General features: G+C 43.8%; 1 protein-coding gene across 5 annotated transcripts in view; it reads right to left on the bottom strand.

Annotated features, from left to right (window-relative positions):
- Nucleotides 1-20,172, bottom strand: part of ELK3 (ETS transcription factor ELK3) — a 37,051-nt gene that overhangs the window by 3,601 nt on the left and 13,278 nt on the right. For 4 of the 5 annotated variants that reach the window (XM_063396288.1, XM_063396286.1, XM_063396287.1 and 1 more), the window contains 3 exons: nucleotides 16,110-16,318; nucleotides 6,898-7,689; nucleotides 1,903-2,025 (listed from right to left, as the gene is read on the bottom strand). In XM_063396288.1, the coding sequence (XP_063252358.1) occupies nucleotides 1,903-2,025; nucleotides 6,898-7,689; nucleotides 16,110-16,316 (1,122 nt within the window). In that variant the 5' untranslated portion in view covers nucleotides 16,317-16,318. The remainder of the gene's footprint in view (nucleotides 1-1,902; nucleotides 2,026-6,897; nucleotides 7,690-16,109; nucleotides 16,319-20,172) is intronic. The other variant, XM_063396289.1, reaches the window with a different exon arrangement.

The raw sequence follows: 20,172 nt of genomic DNA on the forward strand, positions 1-20,172 counted from the left end.
CTGACCTGAGAAAAAGCAAAGCAGGTAGGAGGAATAAACTTGCTGCAGCATGAGGCAGGAGTTATCCCAGTGTTAGATATTGATCTGGCCTTGAGGCCCAGCTCCATGAGCTGTGCTGAGTTTCTGTTGGCTTGAGGGAGACGGAGCTGAACAACTTCAAGCATCTGGTGTATTTTTACCCTGTATCAGATCAGTCCTTGACAGCCAGCTGTGGTGTAACCATGGCCTCCACATGCATATAATAACATGCTAGTAACAAGTTTACTCTTCGCTCAGATGGTAGTTGGTGATGCCTGTCTTCCACCGCTCCCTGTAAAGCCAGGCTGAGCAGCACGGTGCTGCAGGGGTCTGGCACCGTCCTGGTGTGACCCAAACTGGCTGATACCTCTGCTTTAACCACACCAAACCTCAGGAAAGGCTTCCATCACTTCTGCCAAGATTCATTAAAACACACAACCTGATTACAGTCTCTTCCCTGGGTATGCATGGAGTGTGGGCTGGCCTGTGCAGGCAGCCTAAGGAGAGCTTCGCCAGCATTCAGCTGTGGTTTTTGTTTCCTATTTGCTGTGAAAATAAGGCTTTGTGCTCTACAACTTGTCCTCGTGGCCTTTACTTGAATCAAATGTCATTTATAAGGCCCTTTGGGTCTCTCAGAAGGGAAAGCCAAGGCCACTCCTCACTTTCAGTCCCCCCAGGGAATGGCCAGCATGTGTCCATACAGCTCATTCCTGGTCTCGGTGCAGGCACATCTCAGATAAAATGTCTGGCTGTTTCTAACCATGTGTGCAAAACCAAGGTCCAGTAGGGGTTAGTGAGTTTATCTAAAATACAAATAAGGAGCCCTGAGCTCCATGTGCAGTTGGAGGTAAAAGACTGACTATCCCAGTGTAGACAGTACCTCAGCAACTACTTGAGCTAATGCCCAGCCCTGGATTTGGGCAGTAGGCCTCCCTGAAGGTTCAGAGACTAACCCAGGGCCCCTGTCTAGCAGTGGCCCTCTCTTAGTGGCCTCTGTTAGTGCTGGCTCTCCACAGCATTTGGGGTGTTCATTCCAGGGGTGTCCTTGCACCTTCAGTTGTCCAGACAGCCACTGGGTTCCTTGCCAATCAGCAGATTAACATAATTTCTTGTGTGACTTAATGAATCAGCCGTTTTGCAGCAGCTACAGCTGGAGCTGCAAATACCATCCCCACTCTCTTCTTCCTGAGCCTCAGGCAAATGCTGCTGCCAAGTGCTGTAGCCATCGTGGGTTATTTAATAGCTTTTGTATTTACCCCATATCTGTAAAGCTTGGAGAATTTTACTCTGCCAATACTCAGGAGAGAGTGGTCACAATGCTGCCTTTCTGCTGTCACATACAGCGGGGTCATGATCAGAGGTATGTCCTTGGTTGAGGACACATGGATAATTGGCAGGAGAACTGGAAATGGAGCCTTTGGGTTCAAAGAGCCTTGTCTTTCTGAGTGAGAAGTAGCTCATTAGGACAAAAGGATAAACCTACACCCACCTCACTGGGTGAGACCCAAACTGTCTTGGTTTTCCCAGAGCCCATGTTCCAGCCCTCTCCTGGCTGGTCACTGAGTGTCTGCACTCTCTTCCTGCAGCTCCAAGAGCTCTGTTACATGCTCTCTCTGGGGTCCAGCATTTATTTCTCTTTCCTTCACACAATATGCATGTGCTTTCTGCAAAAAATGTACTGCCCTGTACATTCCGACTGTGCTGCCAAGGATTGGAGGAGGGTACAAGTTAAGTAGGTCTCTCTATAACAATGTAGGCACTGTTAATGACTATATTTTCTTGATCTGTTTGAAAAGCTCCAGATTGATGTGAGGAGATCTTCCTGCAGTGTCTCTTCCATATGTGTGTGTTTAGCAATGAAACCTGTGCATTGGGAAGACCTACCTGGAACAGAGTGTTTGGTCCCTGCAGCCTGGCAGGACTCAGAGGAGCAACAGGACTGAGGCTGCTCCAGAAGTGAATGCTGGACAGCAGCGGGCTGGGGGTCAGCAATAATCCGTTGGGGGTCTGCAAGACAGAAAACATGCCATGATGCACAGCTCACAGTTACAGCTCCATGCAGCACTCACCACCTCCAAAGCCTTACACAGCATCTACTGGCTCTGTTTTCCGGTGAATTCAGATACACAGCATGGTCAGCAGCAGCTGCCCATCCAGCCCTGCATCCTTGTCTCTGGATACCTGCACATTTAATATTCCGTCATTTGCAAACTGATTTAATTTCTGTTTGCTTAACAAGATGTACAGTTATTGTTTATTTGAACCACGCTCATGCAACTGTGTAAGATACAGAATAATATTATGCGTGCCTCAGTGCTTGCCAACACCACCCAGTCTCCTTCAGAATCAGTTTTTACCTTTTGAAGGGCAGGAATTCCTTGACCTGACTGCACCTTTTGAAGCATTACTGCACTTGTGTGTGGAACTGGAAGAGTCACTGCTGGCCCTTGATGTTTACTCCCCTGATGGCGCCTCTTCGTAATGGAAGAGGGTCCAAGAAGCTGGCAGTGCATGGGCTGAGCAGGGAGAGACAGGTGTATGGGCTGGGTGCCCAGGAGGACAGCAGAGAGCACAGCTAATTGTTTGAAAAAAACCAAAATGGCAAGAACTTAGAATCCAAGGCTTTTACCAACTCTGAGGTGCCTCCTTCCAGTGCCACAATGCACAAGAACTGCTGGGATTGCCCTCAGCATTCTTAAAGCACAATTGGAGGGGAGGTAGAGTTAGAGCACATGCAAGTCTTCATTCAAATGGAGAATTATGTGAATTTTTCTGTGTCCAGAATAATTTTTATCTTGCCACAAAAGAACATGTGACACTTTTGAAAAAAGTATTTGGCATAATGAGTTAATCTCAGCAGTAATCTTTATGCCAATTATCAAAATCAGTCCTATTTAGTAAAGCACTTAATGGAATTGGAGTACACACTTAGCAAGCAAGCATGTGCTTTGCTGTGTTGAACAACTTGCCTCAGTGCTCTGCTGAACTGGGGCATCCTTTTGTCCAAAGTTAGAAATATTTAAGGAGAAGATGGAAGATAGAGAACCTGCATCTCCCTGTAGTAAGCAGCAGGTCATGTATTCTGGTGCTCCCCACCAGGCCAGGAATACACATTCCCTCGTAGAGCAGTTGCAGCCGGGGGTCTCCCTCTGCAGCTGCTGACACCAGGGCCCATCACAGCTGCTCTGTGCCAGGCCCTGCAGAGAGCAGGCTCGCACAGGCACTGCCACAGCTCCCCTGCATTTCGAGTGTCACACATTCACCTGCCAGGCAGTTCCTGAGGCATCGGCTGCAGCGTCTGGGGCTCTGTGCAGGCACACGGGAACACAGACCTGCTGTGATGTGCAGTTCACAACAGGGCCAAACAGTTTGGCATCAGCAGAAGAGATGGGACAGACAAGGAGCAGCAGACATTAAAGTTACCCTGGTAATTCTGAAAGGCTGTTTAATACAAAGACCTTGGCTGCTCTTGAATGGTTTTGCTAAGGAATCTCAGATAAAGTGGGGTTCGTGGAGAAATGTGCAGGGAAAGGACCGTGCCACCTTCCTTGTCCTGAAGAAGGTGGATCAGAAACACCACACCCCATGGAAGAAACCATGTTTGTCCCAAGGAGTAATAAACCTGTGGTATCACTGGGAAAGCAAAAGGTGTTGATGCAGTAAATCAGCAGGTCACAGGAGTACCAGTCAAGGTTGGGATATACCTGCATGCCCACAAAAGGGACAAAGAGTGGGTGGAGGCCTGGCAAGAAGACCTCAGTCTTGATCTCATCAAGTGACAGCTCTAGTCAAAAACCCCCAAACACTTGACAAGCAGGACCTTGTCAAGAGTCCTTTACAAAAACTCTTCCCAGGGCCATGGTGCTTTCATGGGGAAGGAAATCAGCAGCACCAGCAAGAGCCCTTTTCCTATGGCGCATTTCAAGCTGATGCTCCATTGGCAGGCACCTACCAGTGGAGATTTATAAGACTGACAACACACTGAATTAGGTCAGGACAAATACTCAGATCTACTTACAGAAGAGCCCACTAACCTTAAAACCAAAGATGTAAGTAGCTAGACCCGACAACATTCAACTAAGGACACAGTACTGTGGCAACTGTAGCAAGAACTCCAGTGAACAGCCTCCATTCTTTATTTTTATTCCAAGAAGTTGCAGATATCCAGAACTCAAAGTGCAGTTCTTGAGGGGGGTCTTCCAAAAATAATGATGAAAAACTTGGAGGAGTTTATTCCTGCCTGGATGCAGCCAAAGCAAGTCTTCAGAGAGACCTGAAAAACTGAGTTGCCCTCCATTCATCTCTGGAAGCACACTAACATGCCTAAAACAGTGCTAAGCAAAAGCTCATAACCTTTGATGAGCAGAGCACTAATGTCAGCAAGTTCTGCCAGAACCAAGAGCCAGCCAAAGCAAGCCTCCAAATCTGTTAATATTTAATGCAAAAAGAGCACAGGACCTCCCAGGCTTGTTCTCAGTATTGCCATCAGCCAAGCATCAAAACCACCAGAGGAAACCTGAGTGTAAACAACACCACAGCACAGGCTATCCCCAAATTACCCACAGAAACTGATGTGTCACTTCATTTTCTGCCCACATACAGCCATACATCTTGTATTAGATGTGGAACCCGTTGGGAAGTTCCTTCTTTAAAAACGTCCTTGTAATCTAAGCACAGGAACAGTTTTAAATAGAGAGGATTCATTGCACAGAGAAGATTATGTTAAGCAATGATGCTCATGGCTCCTGACTTCTATGACAATGTGTAAGTACAATCTTGTCACTTCTAGCTGTTAAAAGGCAGGCAAGTGCTGTCACACATACATTTGTGTTCTAAAATTGACTGTGTGTATCATGTACCCTTTCACAGCATTCCACCTGAGGATATTCCTCATGACCAGCAGGTACAGTGGAAAGCCATTTGAAATATCCTCTCAGGCAGCAGGACCTTCTCAGGACATGCATCACTCCTGGAGCAGTCATCCTGTTCTGCACCTGCCCCTGGCAGCAGGTGTTTCACACTGGGATCTGATAAATCTGAGACTGTTTGAGATATGATGCATATTTCTCCTTGGATAATGGAATGAATAGCAGATTTCTAGTCTAAATTATGGCTTTAGTTGTTTTGCATTGTGGTATTACAGTTACCTGAATACAGCTGCTATGTAGTTTTCATTTTATATTCACTGGGACAAGTGTTTACCATGCAGGGTGCTTCTTACCCACACTGGAAAAAGAGGGCTAAAGGAGAAGATAAGAGCTGTGCTGCTGTATAAGCAAAAGTTTAATTTATTAGACCCGGGAACTACCCTACACAGATGCCATATGCCTCTTTCTGTAAAAAAGATTTGTGATGGCTTTAAGTTGGGTAGCACTCATCACAGCCTTAAGTATCCCTCCCTCTAAAGCAGTGCCACAATCCTCAACACAATTCCCTTCTACATCCTTCAGAGCAGTAAGTACATCAGTTTATAGGTGCATGGGAAAGTTAAATATTCAAAGTAATTACAAAACGAGGAAACAAATCTCTGTTCATCCTGTGGTGCAGCAGCAGATGGGTTTAAAATAACTCACACTGTCACTGTGTCTGGTTGGCATCTGACGTTGTCAGATTTGCTCCCTATGACAAAAATACTGTGGTTGTACCACCGTTAGAGGTTATAAGTTTGTCAGTGCATCTCAGTTTTGGTTTGCCACACTTCTTCCTGCCAAACAAAACTTCACTTAAAGGCTTTATGATGTCAAAAATGACAGGTGTCAGCCCACAGACTGCTCTTTCTTGGTGACACAGCTTTGCATCTCGGTGGCTTTCAGGTGTGCCTGAGCTGCACAAACTCTCTCTGCAGCCAGCTGACAAGTTCAGGAGAGCAAGTGCTGCGCTGGCTGAGAGCACTTGCCAGCACTCTCACTTCTGCCAGGCCTTTGTGCCGTGCAGGCACACCATGCTGCCCACATCAAACACCTCCAACGCGTCAGACAGGGAAGAGGTGACGGGATTCTGGATACCATGTGTCTTCTAGGCAGTTGGAGGTGAGTGCGGGTTTGTAACACACCTTTGTCCTTATTTATTTACTGTCCAGTTTGCTACATTCACTGCTAGCATTTGCTGTTACTTCAGGGCTGGGGATCTTGGGGGATGTTCCACATTGGGATAATTTTATTCTTGGAATTTTTTTTGTCTAATTTTGAGGTGGTAGTGGAAGACAAAACTCACCAATGAACATACTGAGTCATATCTATATGATTTTCCTCTTTTGCTCTGAACTCCTAGGCTTTTTTTCATAGACTAGCTTGGAAATGAGAACTCACTGTTGACATTACCACAATAATGTTATTAAAAAGAACAAAATAACCTTCTGGTTATTCAATAGGTCTGTACTGAAGGGAAGCTCTGTGAATTTATACAACTTCAGAAATGGAAACTGACTTCAGAGTCTGTCTTAGAAACCACTTAATTTGCTCTGTATTGATAAATTAACAAAAAGGTCACACAGTCCAAATGGATGCAACATCTAGTACAGAAATCTAACCAAGCATCCCACATGCTCAAGTTGTGACCTAGAAAACCCCAGTGGTTTTCTTTTTGGCTTTTTCCTGTTTGTTTTGTAGATCTGAAGGCTGGTTTGAACTGATAAACAATTCACTAATGGCTGCCCATCTCCTTATTCTTTCAGGCAGTCAGTGACCTGTGATGGCTTTTCCCACACTCAATTAGGAACAAACCTCAGGAGAAACCTACTGTCCACGCCTTGTTCAGAGCACTGCTGTGTTTCCCTTTTTCCCATCTGTTGTGTTTTTTTTCCCATCAGATGGTGACAGACACACAGAACTAACACTCTTGGCCCCGTGGAGGGAATGCCTAGAGACAGGCAGGTCTTACCTGTGCAGTGAAGAAAGCTGGAGTCAGGGATCCTGAAGGAAGCGCGGGGCTGTTGAGGGCAATGGAACCAATGTCGGTACTGGAGAGAATCATAGGTGGGGCAGAGATTTCCAAGCCTTTGGGTTTTTTAGCCTTTGGGGGAAGAGATGGGGATTTGGCCTTGGAGCCTGAGGAGAGGTTCAGAGGCTCAAGGGAATCTGAGTCGTGGCAGCTGGAGTCATGGAAGAAGCTCTTGTGTTCTGTAGGGAGGGGTGAGGAGGGGGACAGAGATGGTGACCTGGAGGAGGAGGATGATGGAGATGAAAGGCTGGCACTGTTGGGTAGCATTAAGGAAGATATTTTAGCTGATACTGAAGAGTTGAGGAAAGCAGAGGCAGCTGCTGTTTCAGAAGTAGAAGGCAATGACACCATGGGCCTCGTCACTTGTTTGTCTGTTTTGTTTGTCACAAATCTGATAACAGTCCGGACTTCTTCAACTGGTGTGTTTCCTTCTGACTTCTCCAGTTTTTCTGTTTTGATTGTCTTGTAAGGGTCTGGCTGGTTCTGCAGAGAGTTGATAGTGAAAGAGGAGTACAGGCCAGAGTGGATATATTCATTACGGCTTGTGCTCTTCAGTGCTGACAAGCTGTGCTTGTGCTGATCTCTGCCCTCCGAAGGCATCTTACAGTCGCTGTCCTGCAGCAAAAGGCTCTCTCTGCTGATTTCCACTGCATGTGGATCCATTTTTAAAATCTCAGGAAAGGAGACAAACTTGTATACAAATTTTTGTCCGATCACTTTCTTGATGATGTTCTGCAAATACAAAGAAGGTGCTAGAAAGATCAGCATTTCAGAGGCACCCAGTACTGCACACATAAGGGCGGGGGCCACTGCTCCCTTGTCATGCTATGCAGGTCGTTTTGTGGGCCTCCAAATGCTGATCACCCTTGGGTTATTCCAAAACCTCTCTCTGCTCATCCAGGGAATCCACTCCTGGCTCCTCATGGTTTCCAACAAAACCACCATCACTTGGTGACAAAGACCTACTGGTGGCCTGTTTGACTTCTGCCTCCTCTGAAGCATTTTGGGAATATTTTCTTTCCAGTAAAAGCAATTCTGCTGCCTTGTGGATTCGAGCCATGCCACCACTTACATTCCACAATAAAGGCAGACTCCTTCATTCATGCCTCCTAAAACTGACACCAACTACCCTGAGGATGAAGTACTCTCAGAATGTATGCAATAGACAAAACCACCTCAGCCTCCTGACCCCAGTTATTTAACCTCTGTTCCTTACCACATAAGGAAAGGACTGAGCTAAACTTACTGCGACTGTCTGTCAATGATCATGAATTTATGTCTGAAAAATGCAAGCCTTTGCATGGGCTGGAAAAGTACTTGTGTCCTGCAATATCCCCTGCACCATCTCCAGGCGTGCATTAGGCTCAGGATGCTCACTGGAGCAGGCAGAAGGTTTTCATCAGTCTAAACTGACTATGGAAATTATTGTAAAAGTCCCAAACCTCTCAAAGATTTGTAGAACCATTTATTTTTTTCTTGAAGTGTCCCCTTTATGTAAAGAACTGATTCCTTTTGAGACTTTTTATGAGCATCCTGTTTCTAGTCCTAGCACTCCTCCTGCAAAGCTAGGTTGGCTGCCTGCTCTAACACAAATCCCAAGGATGTGTGAGCTCCTCCACAAAGGCACTTTATGGCACAGGCCTGGCCTAGGCATTGGAATATTTACCACCCTAAGCCAAGTGCCGCAGAACAAAAGAAGAAATATGTCCTGAGATTTCCATGCTAATTTCTCTTTTCTTGAAACCTCCGGTGGAGAATTTAAGTCGCTTCTGAAAAACTCTTTCCAAGAAGCTTCCCTTTAGTCCAGCACATCTGCTACACCTCCAGCTGGTATTCTGCAGACATCTGCTTTGCTGAACATATGGGAATGTAAATATTTACAAATTTCCTAAAAATCTAATTGGTTTTTCATTCTACCACAGCTTCTGACACCAATAGTGGAAACATTTGCTAAACTGACTGAAATGAAAAAGAAAATAAAGGAAGAGGAAGAGGAAAAGGAAGAGGAAGAGGAAAAGGAAGAGGAAAAGGAAAAGGAAAAGGAAAAGGAAAAGGAAAAGGAAAAGGAAAAGGAAAAGGAAAAGGAAAAGGAAAAGGAAAAGGAAAAGGAAAAGGAAAAGGAAAAGGAAAAGGAAAAGAAACATCATCTTTCTCTATATACAGACAACATGTAGTGCTGGGTGCTCGTAGTGCCCGCATTACACCTTGTTCAGTCACAAAAGCAAGGATAATTCTGTGAAAGAAGAATCTGCACTTAGGTATCAGAACCTCTTCTGTCTTTCAGCTGAGCTACTGCACTCTGTATTTCATCTATCTGAATGTCCTGGCATTTCATTCAGGCACTTTCTTGAATACGAAACTAACCCCACAAAGAATCCTGGGATACAGCTTTGCATCACAGGTCAGCAGCTGTGGCACAAATAGAAGATGTTTCCCAAGCTGATAACATGGATCTGTAGCAAAGAGAAGAATTAATTCAGCAAGTTCAGACTAAAGGCACAAACTGCCCTCTTCCATGCTGAATTGTACACACTTCTACCCACCTGGCAGATGCTGCAGTGTCTTTTTTTGCCATCCAAAAGTTCAGGACAAATAGTTAGACCACAGAATCTCAATCTGCATGACCTTTAACTCCTATGGCTTTGGGCTTGGCCTAGATTTATTTTTTTTCACTGCTAATTAGGTGCAACATTGGATGATTGCACTTTTTCTGCACTCCTGATACTGCTTTCTTTTTCCAAAGAGCAAAACTCCGAAGTACTCACATACGAAAAAACCCATCCCAACTGGATTTTTGTTTTCTTTCTTTAATATATATATATATTAATTTAAAATAATGCCTCCTCTCTGCCCCTGGCAACTTTGAATTATTGTTAAATCAAGCACTAGCAACTGAAAATGTGACTCCCAGAAGAACAAGATTAAATGTATTTAAGGATTGTACTTTTACAGTACAGATGCAGGCTTGAAACAGGGGAACATTGCTATAAAAAGCAATGGTGAGTTTATACTTCTTTTGTTATTATTAAATACAGTTATATTTTAAGACCATTGCAGTGCTGCTCCTCCAACTCTGCCAGCCTGCAGCAAAGACCCACTTAACGATGGCTGGAGATGAAAAAATTCAAGTGTAGATCCCTCAAGCACTTTGCAGGCTTCTCTTAAATGTGTTGCCTGAGGAAATCTCCACCAGCATGCAAGAGAAAATAAGGACACAAATTAATGAAGTGCCTCGGAATGGCACTGACTTTTCCATATTTTTTGACAAATAATTGAAGGTAAAAAGCAGCATGTTTTTACTACCTATCAGTGATCTGTCAGAACCATTCTGAGCTATGATGGCTCAAACCACAGAAGAGAGTGACAGGCACCACAACAAGCAGTTTGAAAGGGCAAAGAATTGTGCCATCCTGCAGATGCAGGAAGCCTAGACCGTTTGCTTGGTAGCAGGACAGTAAGTGTATGTGAACCTTCAGCCCTATTTTATTGTTTTTGTTTCAATTTTCTATGTAAATTCCCTCATGAACAGGCTTGCAATAGTGCTAGTGGCTGTTGGCCAGGGCTGCAGGGAGCCAGGATAGGACTGCAGGATCCATGCAGCTGCTGCTGAGAAGAAATGAGCAACCGAGACAAGAGCAAGGGTTCCAGTCCAACAGCTTAAAAAAAAAATCTTGTTTTATATATTTTACATATTTTATATATTTTATAGACAGCACTCTCTGACACTCAGAGAAAGGGCAGGCAACAGGGAATGCCCCTCTTCTGCTGGCTTCTTGAACACTTTACACTTCTCCTCCTCTGTCCCAGTGTACCTAAGAGTGACTCCAGCAAATGCCCCTGTTGAGAAGTGCGTGGAAAGCTGCTGACAGGAGCCAGGCAGAGCAGTGCCTGCTGCCTGCTGCAGCACATCGGCCGTGCTCGGGAGCTCATTCACACCCCAGCACTGCAGGACCTAGCTCAGCGAGCCCTTCCAAAGCCAGCCTCACCCAAGAGCTCTGAATCACCAGCTGCAGGGATGGGTCTCCTCTGCCCTTGCCCTCACAGAGCAGCTGGCTGAGCTGGATGTCAAAGGCTCGGTGGACTGGTTTTCCCTGCAGCTTGAACTGGACTACACTGGGGAGGACTTGTGTCTACCACGCCTTTCAGCAGAGCCATATGCTCTGCTGAAATCGATCGTGTGCTTGTGTTTTATTTTTATCAGACTCCTACTCCGTGTTAGAGCCACTGAGAGCAACTGTGTAACTATACCACCAGGGTGACTGAAGGATTTTAGTGGCTTGGCCCAAACCTGTTAGCTAGCAAGTTTGCTGGCTGCAGGAGCCACTTGGGAGACTGAGCTGGGAAATGGGATCCTCTTCCTAGTCAAACTTCAGATTAATGAGGGATCTTAGGAGCAGGAAGACCATTTTTCCCTCTTTCCAGGAAGTGACCTGTAATCAGGATGCCTGAGATCTCAAAATTTATGACAGAGCAGAATGAACTTGTCTGTACTAGGCATACCTAGTCAGAAAAGAAGACCTGAGCTGTAGCTGCTGCTCCTAAGTTCCCCTTGGATGTGTTGCATGTTCCCTGGCTTTTAGAACACTGAGGGGTGCAACACATGTAGGAACACAGGCTACAAATTCCCCTCAGAACTCTATCCAGGGTGCTTCCAGCTACTGGGACCCCTACCCAGACAGAGGGCTGCTCACACTCCAGGGTCTGAAGTATATATGCTGGCAGGAGGTACCTGTGGTAGGATGGTTTGCTCTGAAAAATGGGAGTGTGTCCACATCAACATGTGCAGGCAGGCAGATTCTGCTAGCATCACAGGTTATGCAGTTATGCTTATTACACTGTGTGTAGATTTTATAACATTTTTGATGCAGGAACAGATGCTACTACACTGTGCATCTGTACTGACCTTGGGAAGATCCCATTTAGCTGGATTTCAGTCTTTCTTCAATCACTTCCATCGGGAAGATAAAGGCTATTGCTCTGGCTGGCACTTATGACCAGGTTCTCTGCTCTCTCTACTGCAGTTCACTGGACATCCCTTTCCTCTCATATCAAATATGAACTATTTTATGTGTCTTTTTGAGGCAGGTTCTTGGGTTTTCTCCTCTACCCATCACCTCTTACTGATGTCAAATCCTTCACTCCATCTTTCCATGTGGGTAGCACTATATAACCATTTATGCCATTTCAGCCAAGCACTTTCTTGACTTCCATAAATCGCTCTTGGATGAAGCTCCTTCCAGTTTTCTATAAAGGTACTTTCTAATGCCCCTTAAAGTATTTCCTTGTAACACCTCTTACCTGCACCACTACATAATGTACAGTTGGTATTCCAGCACAATCACACTGCTATTGTTTCATTGTAGGATTCTATTGCTCTGAGATGTCTTAAGAGAAGACCTTTCCAAAAGTAAAATAATTTATTATCACTTTATATCCTGAAGTTCAGTAAGCATCCAATCAAGGGACTCTTGGCCAAAACAATTCTTCCATGCTTCCACCCACACTTGGACATTAAAAATAAGAAACAGTAACCAGGTTACTGGGTTTGACCTGTTATGGGAGGGGAGTGAATGCATTGGCACCTCTGACACCTGCAAGCACTTGAGAAGCCCTGTCCCTGCACTGCAATAAGCACAAAGCAGCCCATATTATTTCAATACTATAAATCATACTGCCATGCCATCTAAACAAGTGGGCAGCCATTAACTGAAACTAAAACTGAAACAGACTGAATAGCACTCACTGAGTAAAGCCTCGGGCCATGTACTGCTCAGAGAGGATGCAAAAATATTGAATAGCTGCTCATCACAACAGTATGTGACTGTGTAATTAAAGATGCAACATAACTCATACAAACATTAGGGTTATCCAGGGAACTGTGATTCTTTTATTTCCTAACTTCTAAGGACTTGACTTCCACTACTACATCCTATTAATGTTAGTGTCAGCATGTAATTTGGGGAATTCACCCTCCTTCCCTCAAAAAAACCTCATAGGAAAACTCACTAGCTTCTCTCTTGAAATATTCATAGGGGCTTGCAGTAGTCTTGAAACCCCTGGTGACTTCCAAAAGATATGTGCCATTACAGCTACCATAAAAACAAAATAACTGGGTAACTTGAGGGAAAAAAAGGAACTTATTAACCCTACTTTTAAAGGTATTTTACTTCAAACTAAAGTGCTCTGCATGGGAATAGTGCTGAAGCATTTCCCTGCTTGAAAGAATTACAAGAGATTTCTGACTGGCAAAAGTGTGTGACATGAGAGACACAAGGTGTAGGTAGAGGGCAGGATGCCTTTCCTCAGTGCTGTCATCTGTGCTGCTGCTCTGTTGAGGCAATAGGGGAAATGCATTATATACAAATAAGAGTGGGTGTGGGGGGAAAAAATTCAGGAACAAATGAAACAGGAAATGGAGTCTTCAAATGATCTACAAAACTTTAGGAAATATAATCATGGCAGCAAATTACAATCAAGACATGCCATACTCTACATTTCCTGGGGTGCTTTTTATGTGAATTTAACATAAATCTAGCCATCAGCCTCAACAGCATGTCATGCTTGCTTTTAAAGCATGCATGCAGGCACAGGCCTGCTTTTAAAGCCCAGCTAAGGAACTTGTCCTAATTGTGTTATTTTTCTCCAGTACTGGAATTAATTTACTTTTAATTTCAGATGAATCAGGTGATGAATTTTAACAAGCCAGTGTTCCCCCCAAGCAAAAGGCAGAGCTCATAAACCCCCATGTATCCAGCAATCAGGTTTTATTTCTCCATGGTGAATAATTTCAAAGATAGACCATGAAACATTAGTTCAGTATCAACTGTATGCAGTAAGAGCAAAGGGCAGTCCAAGAAAGGAAGGTCCAGCCCATGTACTACCATAATTTCTAAAAAATCACTGACCCTCATCTCAAACTCACATGCTGCCAGATCACTTAGGTTATAGGTAGAGAAATCCCTGTCAATAATTCCATGGTGCAAATGAAGTCTTGTCCAGAGTTCTGCCTCATCTTTCCTGTTGCCACTCCCCCATCTGCAGCTCAGTGTTTGTCCCATTTGTTCAGAGTGCATCCCACTTGTCCCAGCACCCCCAGCTGCCAGCACATCCATCATCGCACACAAGTAGGGAGGGGACAAGGATCTCAGCAGGTTCCTTAAGGCTGCCTCAGAGTCTAGACTGCTTTTGGGTTTATCTCACAAATTGGTGAATGGTCTAAAGGAAAAGAGCATTAAAGTCTGACAAAGGCTCTTTCACCTCCCCAGTCCTTCCTTCCCCTTTTGTTCTGCAGAGGGAAGGAAGAATGTCAAGGAGCCTTTCCTTCCTTCCTTGACTTCTTCCCTGCTGTGCTATGCAGTATAGACTGAAGGCAGAGGAAGCGTTTAGGACTGTACTCACTGCAGAGCACACCCTGCCACTCTACAGGGATTCACTATCTGTTATCTTATCCTATTATTTCACACTTCAAAACCTGCAGCAAGTTGCTCTGTCCCTCTGCACTCTCCCAATAATCCACCTTTCTCCACTGTCTGGGAACCTACAGGCCACAAAACACTATGCCCATAGAGTGACAAGCTCCCACTGTTTCGTTCTAAAGGAGTTACTCTTTCAATTTAAATAGAAATAGCCATAGGTTTGGGTGAGGGTTCAAACCCTGATTGCAGTACATAGGAAAGAAAGAACTTATCCTTCTTTCCATCTAGGAGCTGTGACCTCCATTGGACTGCAGAACACCTGGAAAAATGGCCAAAATCCTTGTGCTACACTTAGCTAAAACTGTCAGACAGAAGACCATCTCTACAAACAGCAAGCAGTCACTTTGGCCAGAGCCCTGATGAAGAAACTGCACAGCCACTCTGGCAGATGCTGCTGGAGCAGAGACAGAACAGATGACAAAGGTGTGTGTGTGTGCTGGGGGCAGGGAACTGAAAACAGAATGGGTTAAAAAAAAGGTTAAGGGACAGAAGAAGCAAGAGAGTCTCAGGTAAGGAGCCATTATACTCCATTACTTCAATGAGATCAGAGAAATCTCAAAGCGTAAGTGCTACAAATATCTTGTTCCTTGTTTTTAAGCAATGTCTGTTCAGTCACTAACAGCATATCTGGGCTCTAGAGGCCTGCCTATGCTGTTCATGCACCAGCAGGCACTGTCTCCACTGATCCCAGTCAAGTTTATAACCAGAGGGGGTGGAGTCATATAATGAAGCAGCTTCCCCATGCTGAGCAGAAGCCTTTTAGCACCTAGTGAAGGGGATTCACCACACCAACTGCTTGGAACAGCCGCTGCACTGTCCTCACCAAATCCTTTTGTGCCTTCTCAGTCAGGCCACCTCTGAAACATATTAAGCGGGAAAATCTGACTTCTAGTGGACAAAACACTAACACCTCTAAATCTGAAACTAAGAATTTTTTTCAGGAGAAGGAGCCCCTGTGGGTCATGAAAAGTCTGATCATCCAATTGTTCATTATTAATTTGCAGTCAACAAGTTTTTTGATCGCTGTGTTAGACTGACTGCCTAGCACTGTGCCCTGCAAGAATTAGTGCACTACAAGTAATACATGCCAACAGGACTCTAAGGTCAGTACAGAAACAGCATCTACTCTCCTCTGCCTTGTGCAGGCAGCAAACATGCCCTAATTGTGCTAACACTGCCATTACTCACCCTATAATCTCCTCTCACCCCCTTTTCTGAAAATCAAGATGAAAACAGGCCACTAAGCATGACTATGAAGTTTTCCTTTTTAATATACCAAATCCATAACAGTCTTTGTTATTAATATTATCTTCAAGAATATAGGAAATAGTAAAACCTAATAACTTGGAATTTATATATCATATTGAAAAATATCCATTTAAGGAGAACTAATCCTGAGAAGATTTAATATCAATGAGTAAAAAAAAATGTTACATTTATCAAAAAAAGGGTGCGGAAACAGTTTGGAAACTCCTTAAATTTATTGGATGCTAAAACTGAGAAATGTGAATATGCAAGATTTGTGTTCTACAATATTTGTATATTTGTGTTCTACAATCTTTTCCTTCTAGTACCTTGACTAGTTAGAGGAACTTCTGAATAGCTTCCACAGAGAGGAGAAATATTAACTGGTAGCATTTCTATTTTCTTAGTCTGCATGAGAATAACAAAATTTACCTTGTCATAATAGTATCTGAGCGCCCGGCTCAGCTTGTCATAATTCATATTAGTTTTGTTTTTTCTGAGTCCCCACAGCTTAGCCACTTCTTCTGCCTTGAGTAGCTTGAATTCACCATCATTAGACGTCCAGCAAATGAGGTGCTCGTGTTTCTGGTCTAGCAGCAACTGCAAAAGGAACTGCCACAGTGTGATTGCACTCTCCATACCTACAAGGGACAAAGGAGAGCAACAGTGTGAAAAACATTTGGGAGCAGGTGTTCCACCCCATGCTCATTTCTGTAATAAGCTCTGTGCAGGAGTCATCCTACGTAATTGAGAAAAGGAAGCCACCACATCATTCACAACCAAACATCCACAAGACCTACAGGTCTTCCACTTTTCCCACTCCTGTTCTCTGAAGGGACACAAAAAATAGAGGAAGTATTTAGAAAAGCACTGCCCACAAAGTTCACATTATACAAGGTCACTGCCAGTTGGCATCTTCCATTCATTGTAAGCAATCACTCTTCAAAGGAACATATAAGGCGGGGAGAAAAGGACTCAGTGTGACTGTCCACTGAAATGATATGAAAAGCCTGCTGTTCACTCTCAGGAGGAAAGTGATATACTGGACTTGTTCGGACACATCACTGTGAAAAAGGGGAGGACGAGGGAAGACCAGAGCAATTGCCTTTGATTACATGACCAGAAGCTACATCCCTCCCCCCTCCCACCACTACACAGCCTTTGTCTATTTTGTTCTTTCCAGGGCCTGAAATTACTCTTGCTGCTTCTGTTTGCCAATTCAAATAGCTCAAAAATATTCTTTATTTTTTAGAAAAGCTGGAATTTCAGTACACTTAAGCACAGCTAAGTAAGTGATGTTTACCCTGAACCTCTCATTAACAGGAATCTTTTCTTTCATTATCATATGTACTACTGAGAATTAGGAAAATTTTAACAGTGCCTGAGTCTCATATCTGAGATTGTTTGAATATTTTTTTCTCTGCTAAAGGTTGTTTGAATATCATTTTCCTTTGCTAACTGCCTGTGCTACTGAGCCCTCCCTAGAACAAACCTTTTGTTCAGACACTGCAATTAAAGGATAAACTAAAGGCTGGCTATATTCCAACTCAGCACAGGTATATACCCAACTTAAAAACTGGGAGCATTATCACTGCTAACAACTTATCATTTTAATGAAGATGCAGCTAAATTTGACCTTTTAAACTACAGAACCATTAAATGAGATTTTCACCCACTTTCAAAAACATTTTAAGCCCCTAGCATGTTAACACTGGATCAAATAATTTTTTCGTGGCCTCTTATGATTCTTAACTTGGAAATGTTATATCACACAGATTCATTGCTGATATTGATTAATTGACTATGGTGCTAATGGGGCTAATTATTACCTGACTTACCTCTGTGCACGAAACAATGGGTATTTTTGTCTTTAGACAAGCTCACTATTTTCAGCGCGCTCGTTCACTTTCTTTCCCGATACATTGCTGTCTGTGCCCCAGCGGATGACACGGAGAGGAAGCCAGGCTTGGTGCCTGCCGCTTCCCTGGATGCGCGCACCGCAAGAGGGCACAAGACTCCAGCTATCCCCGGCAGGGAACACGACAGCGGCCGGCTGCGGGAGCAGCTGCCTCCTCAGTTCTGCCCCAGCAAGATGGAAAGCACCGTGCATCAGGATCACGAGTATAAAAAACATAAATGGCACGAGCTTCACTAGCGTAAAGCAGGTTAATGATACTAGAGAACGCCGTCAACAGTTTTGTGGAAAAACAGGATATGGAGGTATGTGTTGGTCCAAATAATTCCTAAGTATCCTGGCCAAACAAGGGTTGGCAGAATCAATGATGATTTTGCTAGTCCTCAAAATCCTCATTTCTCTGATTAACTGAGGGTCCCGTCTGAATGACAAAGACAAAACCACTGATGCCCAGCTGAGTGACACCGTAACTACGCAGCACTTTCAAAGGTTGATTTATGCTCCTAGGACTGTTAGGGATCCTGGAAACAGAACAGCCTGTATGGAAGGTTTGGCACTCACAAACGTTTGCATTTGCTTCACTGCAATTTTATACAAATCTTTTTCCACACAGAATAAGGCAAGAAAAAATTCATAGCTAGGATTAAGTATACCTGACAGTTACTTGCTTTACAGCCTTTAAAAGTTCCTTTAAACTACACCCTCTTTGCAGATAATAATCTTTAACAGATTATTTATCTATAACTTCACAGATAATAGTGTCCTTTTTAATCTGGTATCATAAATATACAGATACACATCATATATATATATACTTTCTAATACTTGTAAGTTTTGCAATTTACTTTGCTAAAAAGGTGAATTTATATACAATCATATTCCTCTTGAATAATCCTATTTTCTGTACATCACATATTATGCAGCCATACCCTGCACAATTTCAACTTGCATCACACAACTCTTCCGAACAAGAAATCACAAACAGAACTTTTGTTACTCTTGAAAATTGTAACGTGTAAGTATTTCTCTTCAAAATTGTACTAAAATGTGTCCCATGCTACAAAGACCTGTCAGCAGAACTTCAGCTGAGAAAAGTAAAGAGGGATGAGAATTATAGAAGTACCAATACAAACTTCACCACCATATCATGACCCAAAACAATGTAATACCTCAGAGACACAGTTCTCTCATCCAGATCTTAAACTACAAGATCAGCAATCGTGGGTCTGAAGAGAGCTGAGGTGGAACTGAATGCAAAGTGAAGAACATTTTGCTGCAGCCTGCTCCATCCTCTGCCCGTGAAAACTCACATCTACAGCTTTGTACTACACTTTCCATTATGAACCTGTTTTCTGATGCTTATCATCTGTAAAATGTAAACAGTTTTGGATTCCACTTTATCTACTGAGTGTGGCGCTCAAGGTGACTCAGCCACAGGCACAATGTAAAATGCATGAACACACAAGCCTGGGCAAGAGAATCCTACAGGAATACCCACTCCACAAACCATACATCCTGTTGAGCAAGAAGAGGTGACTCCCCTTGGGTTATTACATAAAAGCTTACTGCCACCTTTTTGGAAGTGGTTCAGTTATTCCAGCTGAGATCCATGGATAATCTCTGGGGGTCACTTCAGGTGCTGGACCCAGGCCAGATGGCTGTGGTGGGATTAGATTTAGGCAGCTCCTCACAACCCTGTCTTGCCTGACCATCAACTCTCCCAAGCCTGTGGCCCTGAACAGGCTTTATGAAGGACCTGTGTACCTCAGACTTCAGCATCAATGTGCTCACTTGGTACAAGCATAAATCTTCTACTGGTATGACCCAAGTCTGCCCCTACAGAAATAAGATTAAAACAGCTCAATGCTGCATTGTGCTTCATCCCTCCATCTGCCACTGAGTTCCTGTATAAAGCTTCCCATATTGTTTGGACAGTAACTGCATGTATGATTCCTACATGAGGCAAATCATGCTAATTACATTTTCAGCTGATCATTAATTGTATGGTCCTACTCTTCCAGCCACCAAACTTGAGGTGTTCAGGTCTGAGTTGCACTGAATATTCACAGCTGTAACTACCTATAACAGAAGCCTTGTTCTAAGTATATACGGTCAAGTAAAATCTCAGAATTCTTGAATGTGGTCAACTGGTGTCATTCTCATTTCCATTCTGTAAAATGTGATTTGCAGGGGAGTAGTTGTAGCAGGATGCCTGGATGCCAGTCTGCCTGGACTCCTCTCTGACAAGGAGTTTGGAAAGCAAAGGGGTCCCTTCTGCACATCGTGGCTCAGAGGGAAGGCTCTTCTAATTAAACTTTGAAGCTCCCACTCTGCCCATGGCAAATTACCATTCTGCCCATAACAACAGTAAAAAACCTAAGACTCTGCAGTAACAGGATTTTTAAGCTGATACAAACTATTTAATTTCCACACAGGTCAACAGAAGTATTAAGCTGCCTTTCTCTATGGGAACTGTTTTGGATTCCACAAGGCACTAAGTGTCCCCTTGGGAGGACAGAATGGCCACAAAGGGCTTAACTTGTGGCTCATTTGAGTGGTCAAGCAAGAGAAGCACAACAG

This window comes from Prinia subflava, chromosome 4 (genome assembly GCF_021018805.1).
Source record: "Prinia subflava isolate CZ2003 ecotype Zambia chromosome 4, Cam_Psub_1.2, whole genome shotgun sequence".
Taxonomy (NCBI): Eukaryota; Metazoa; Chordata; class Aves; order Passeriformes; family Cisticolidae; genus Prinia; species Prinia subflava.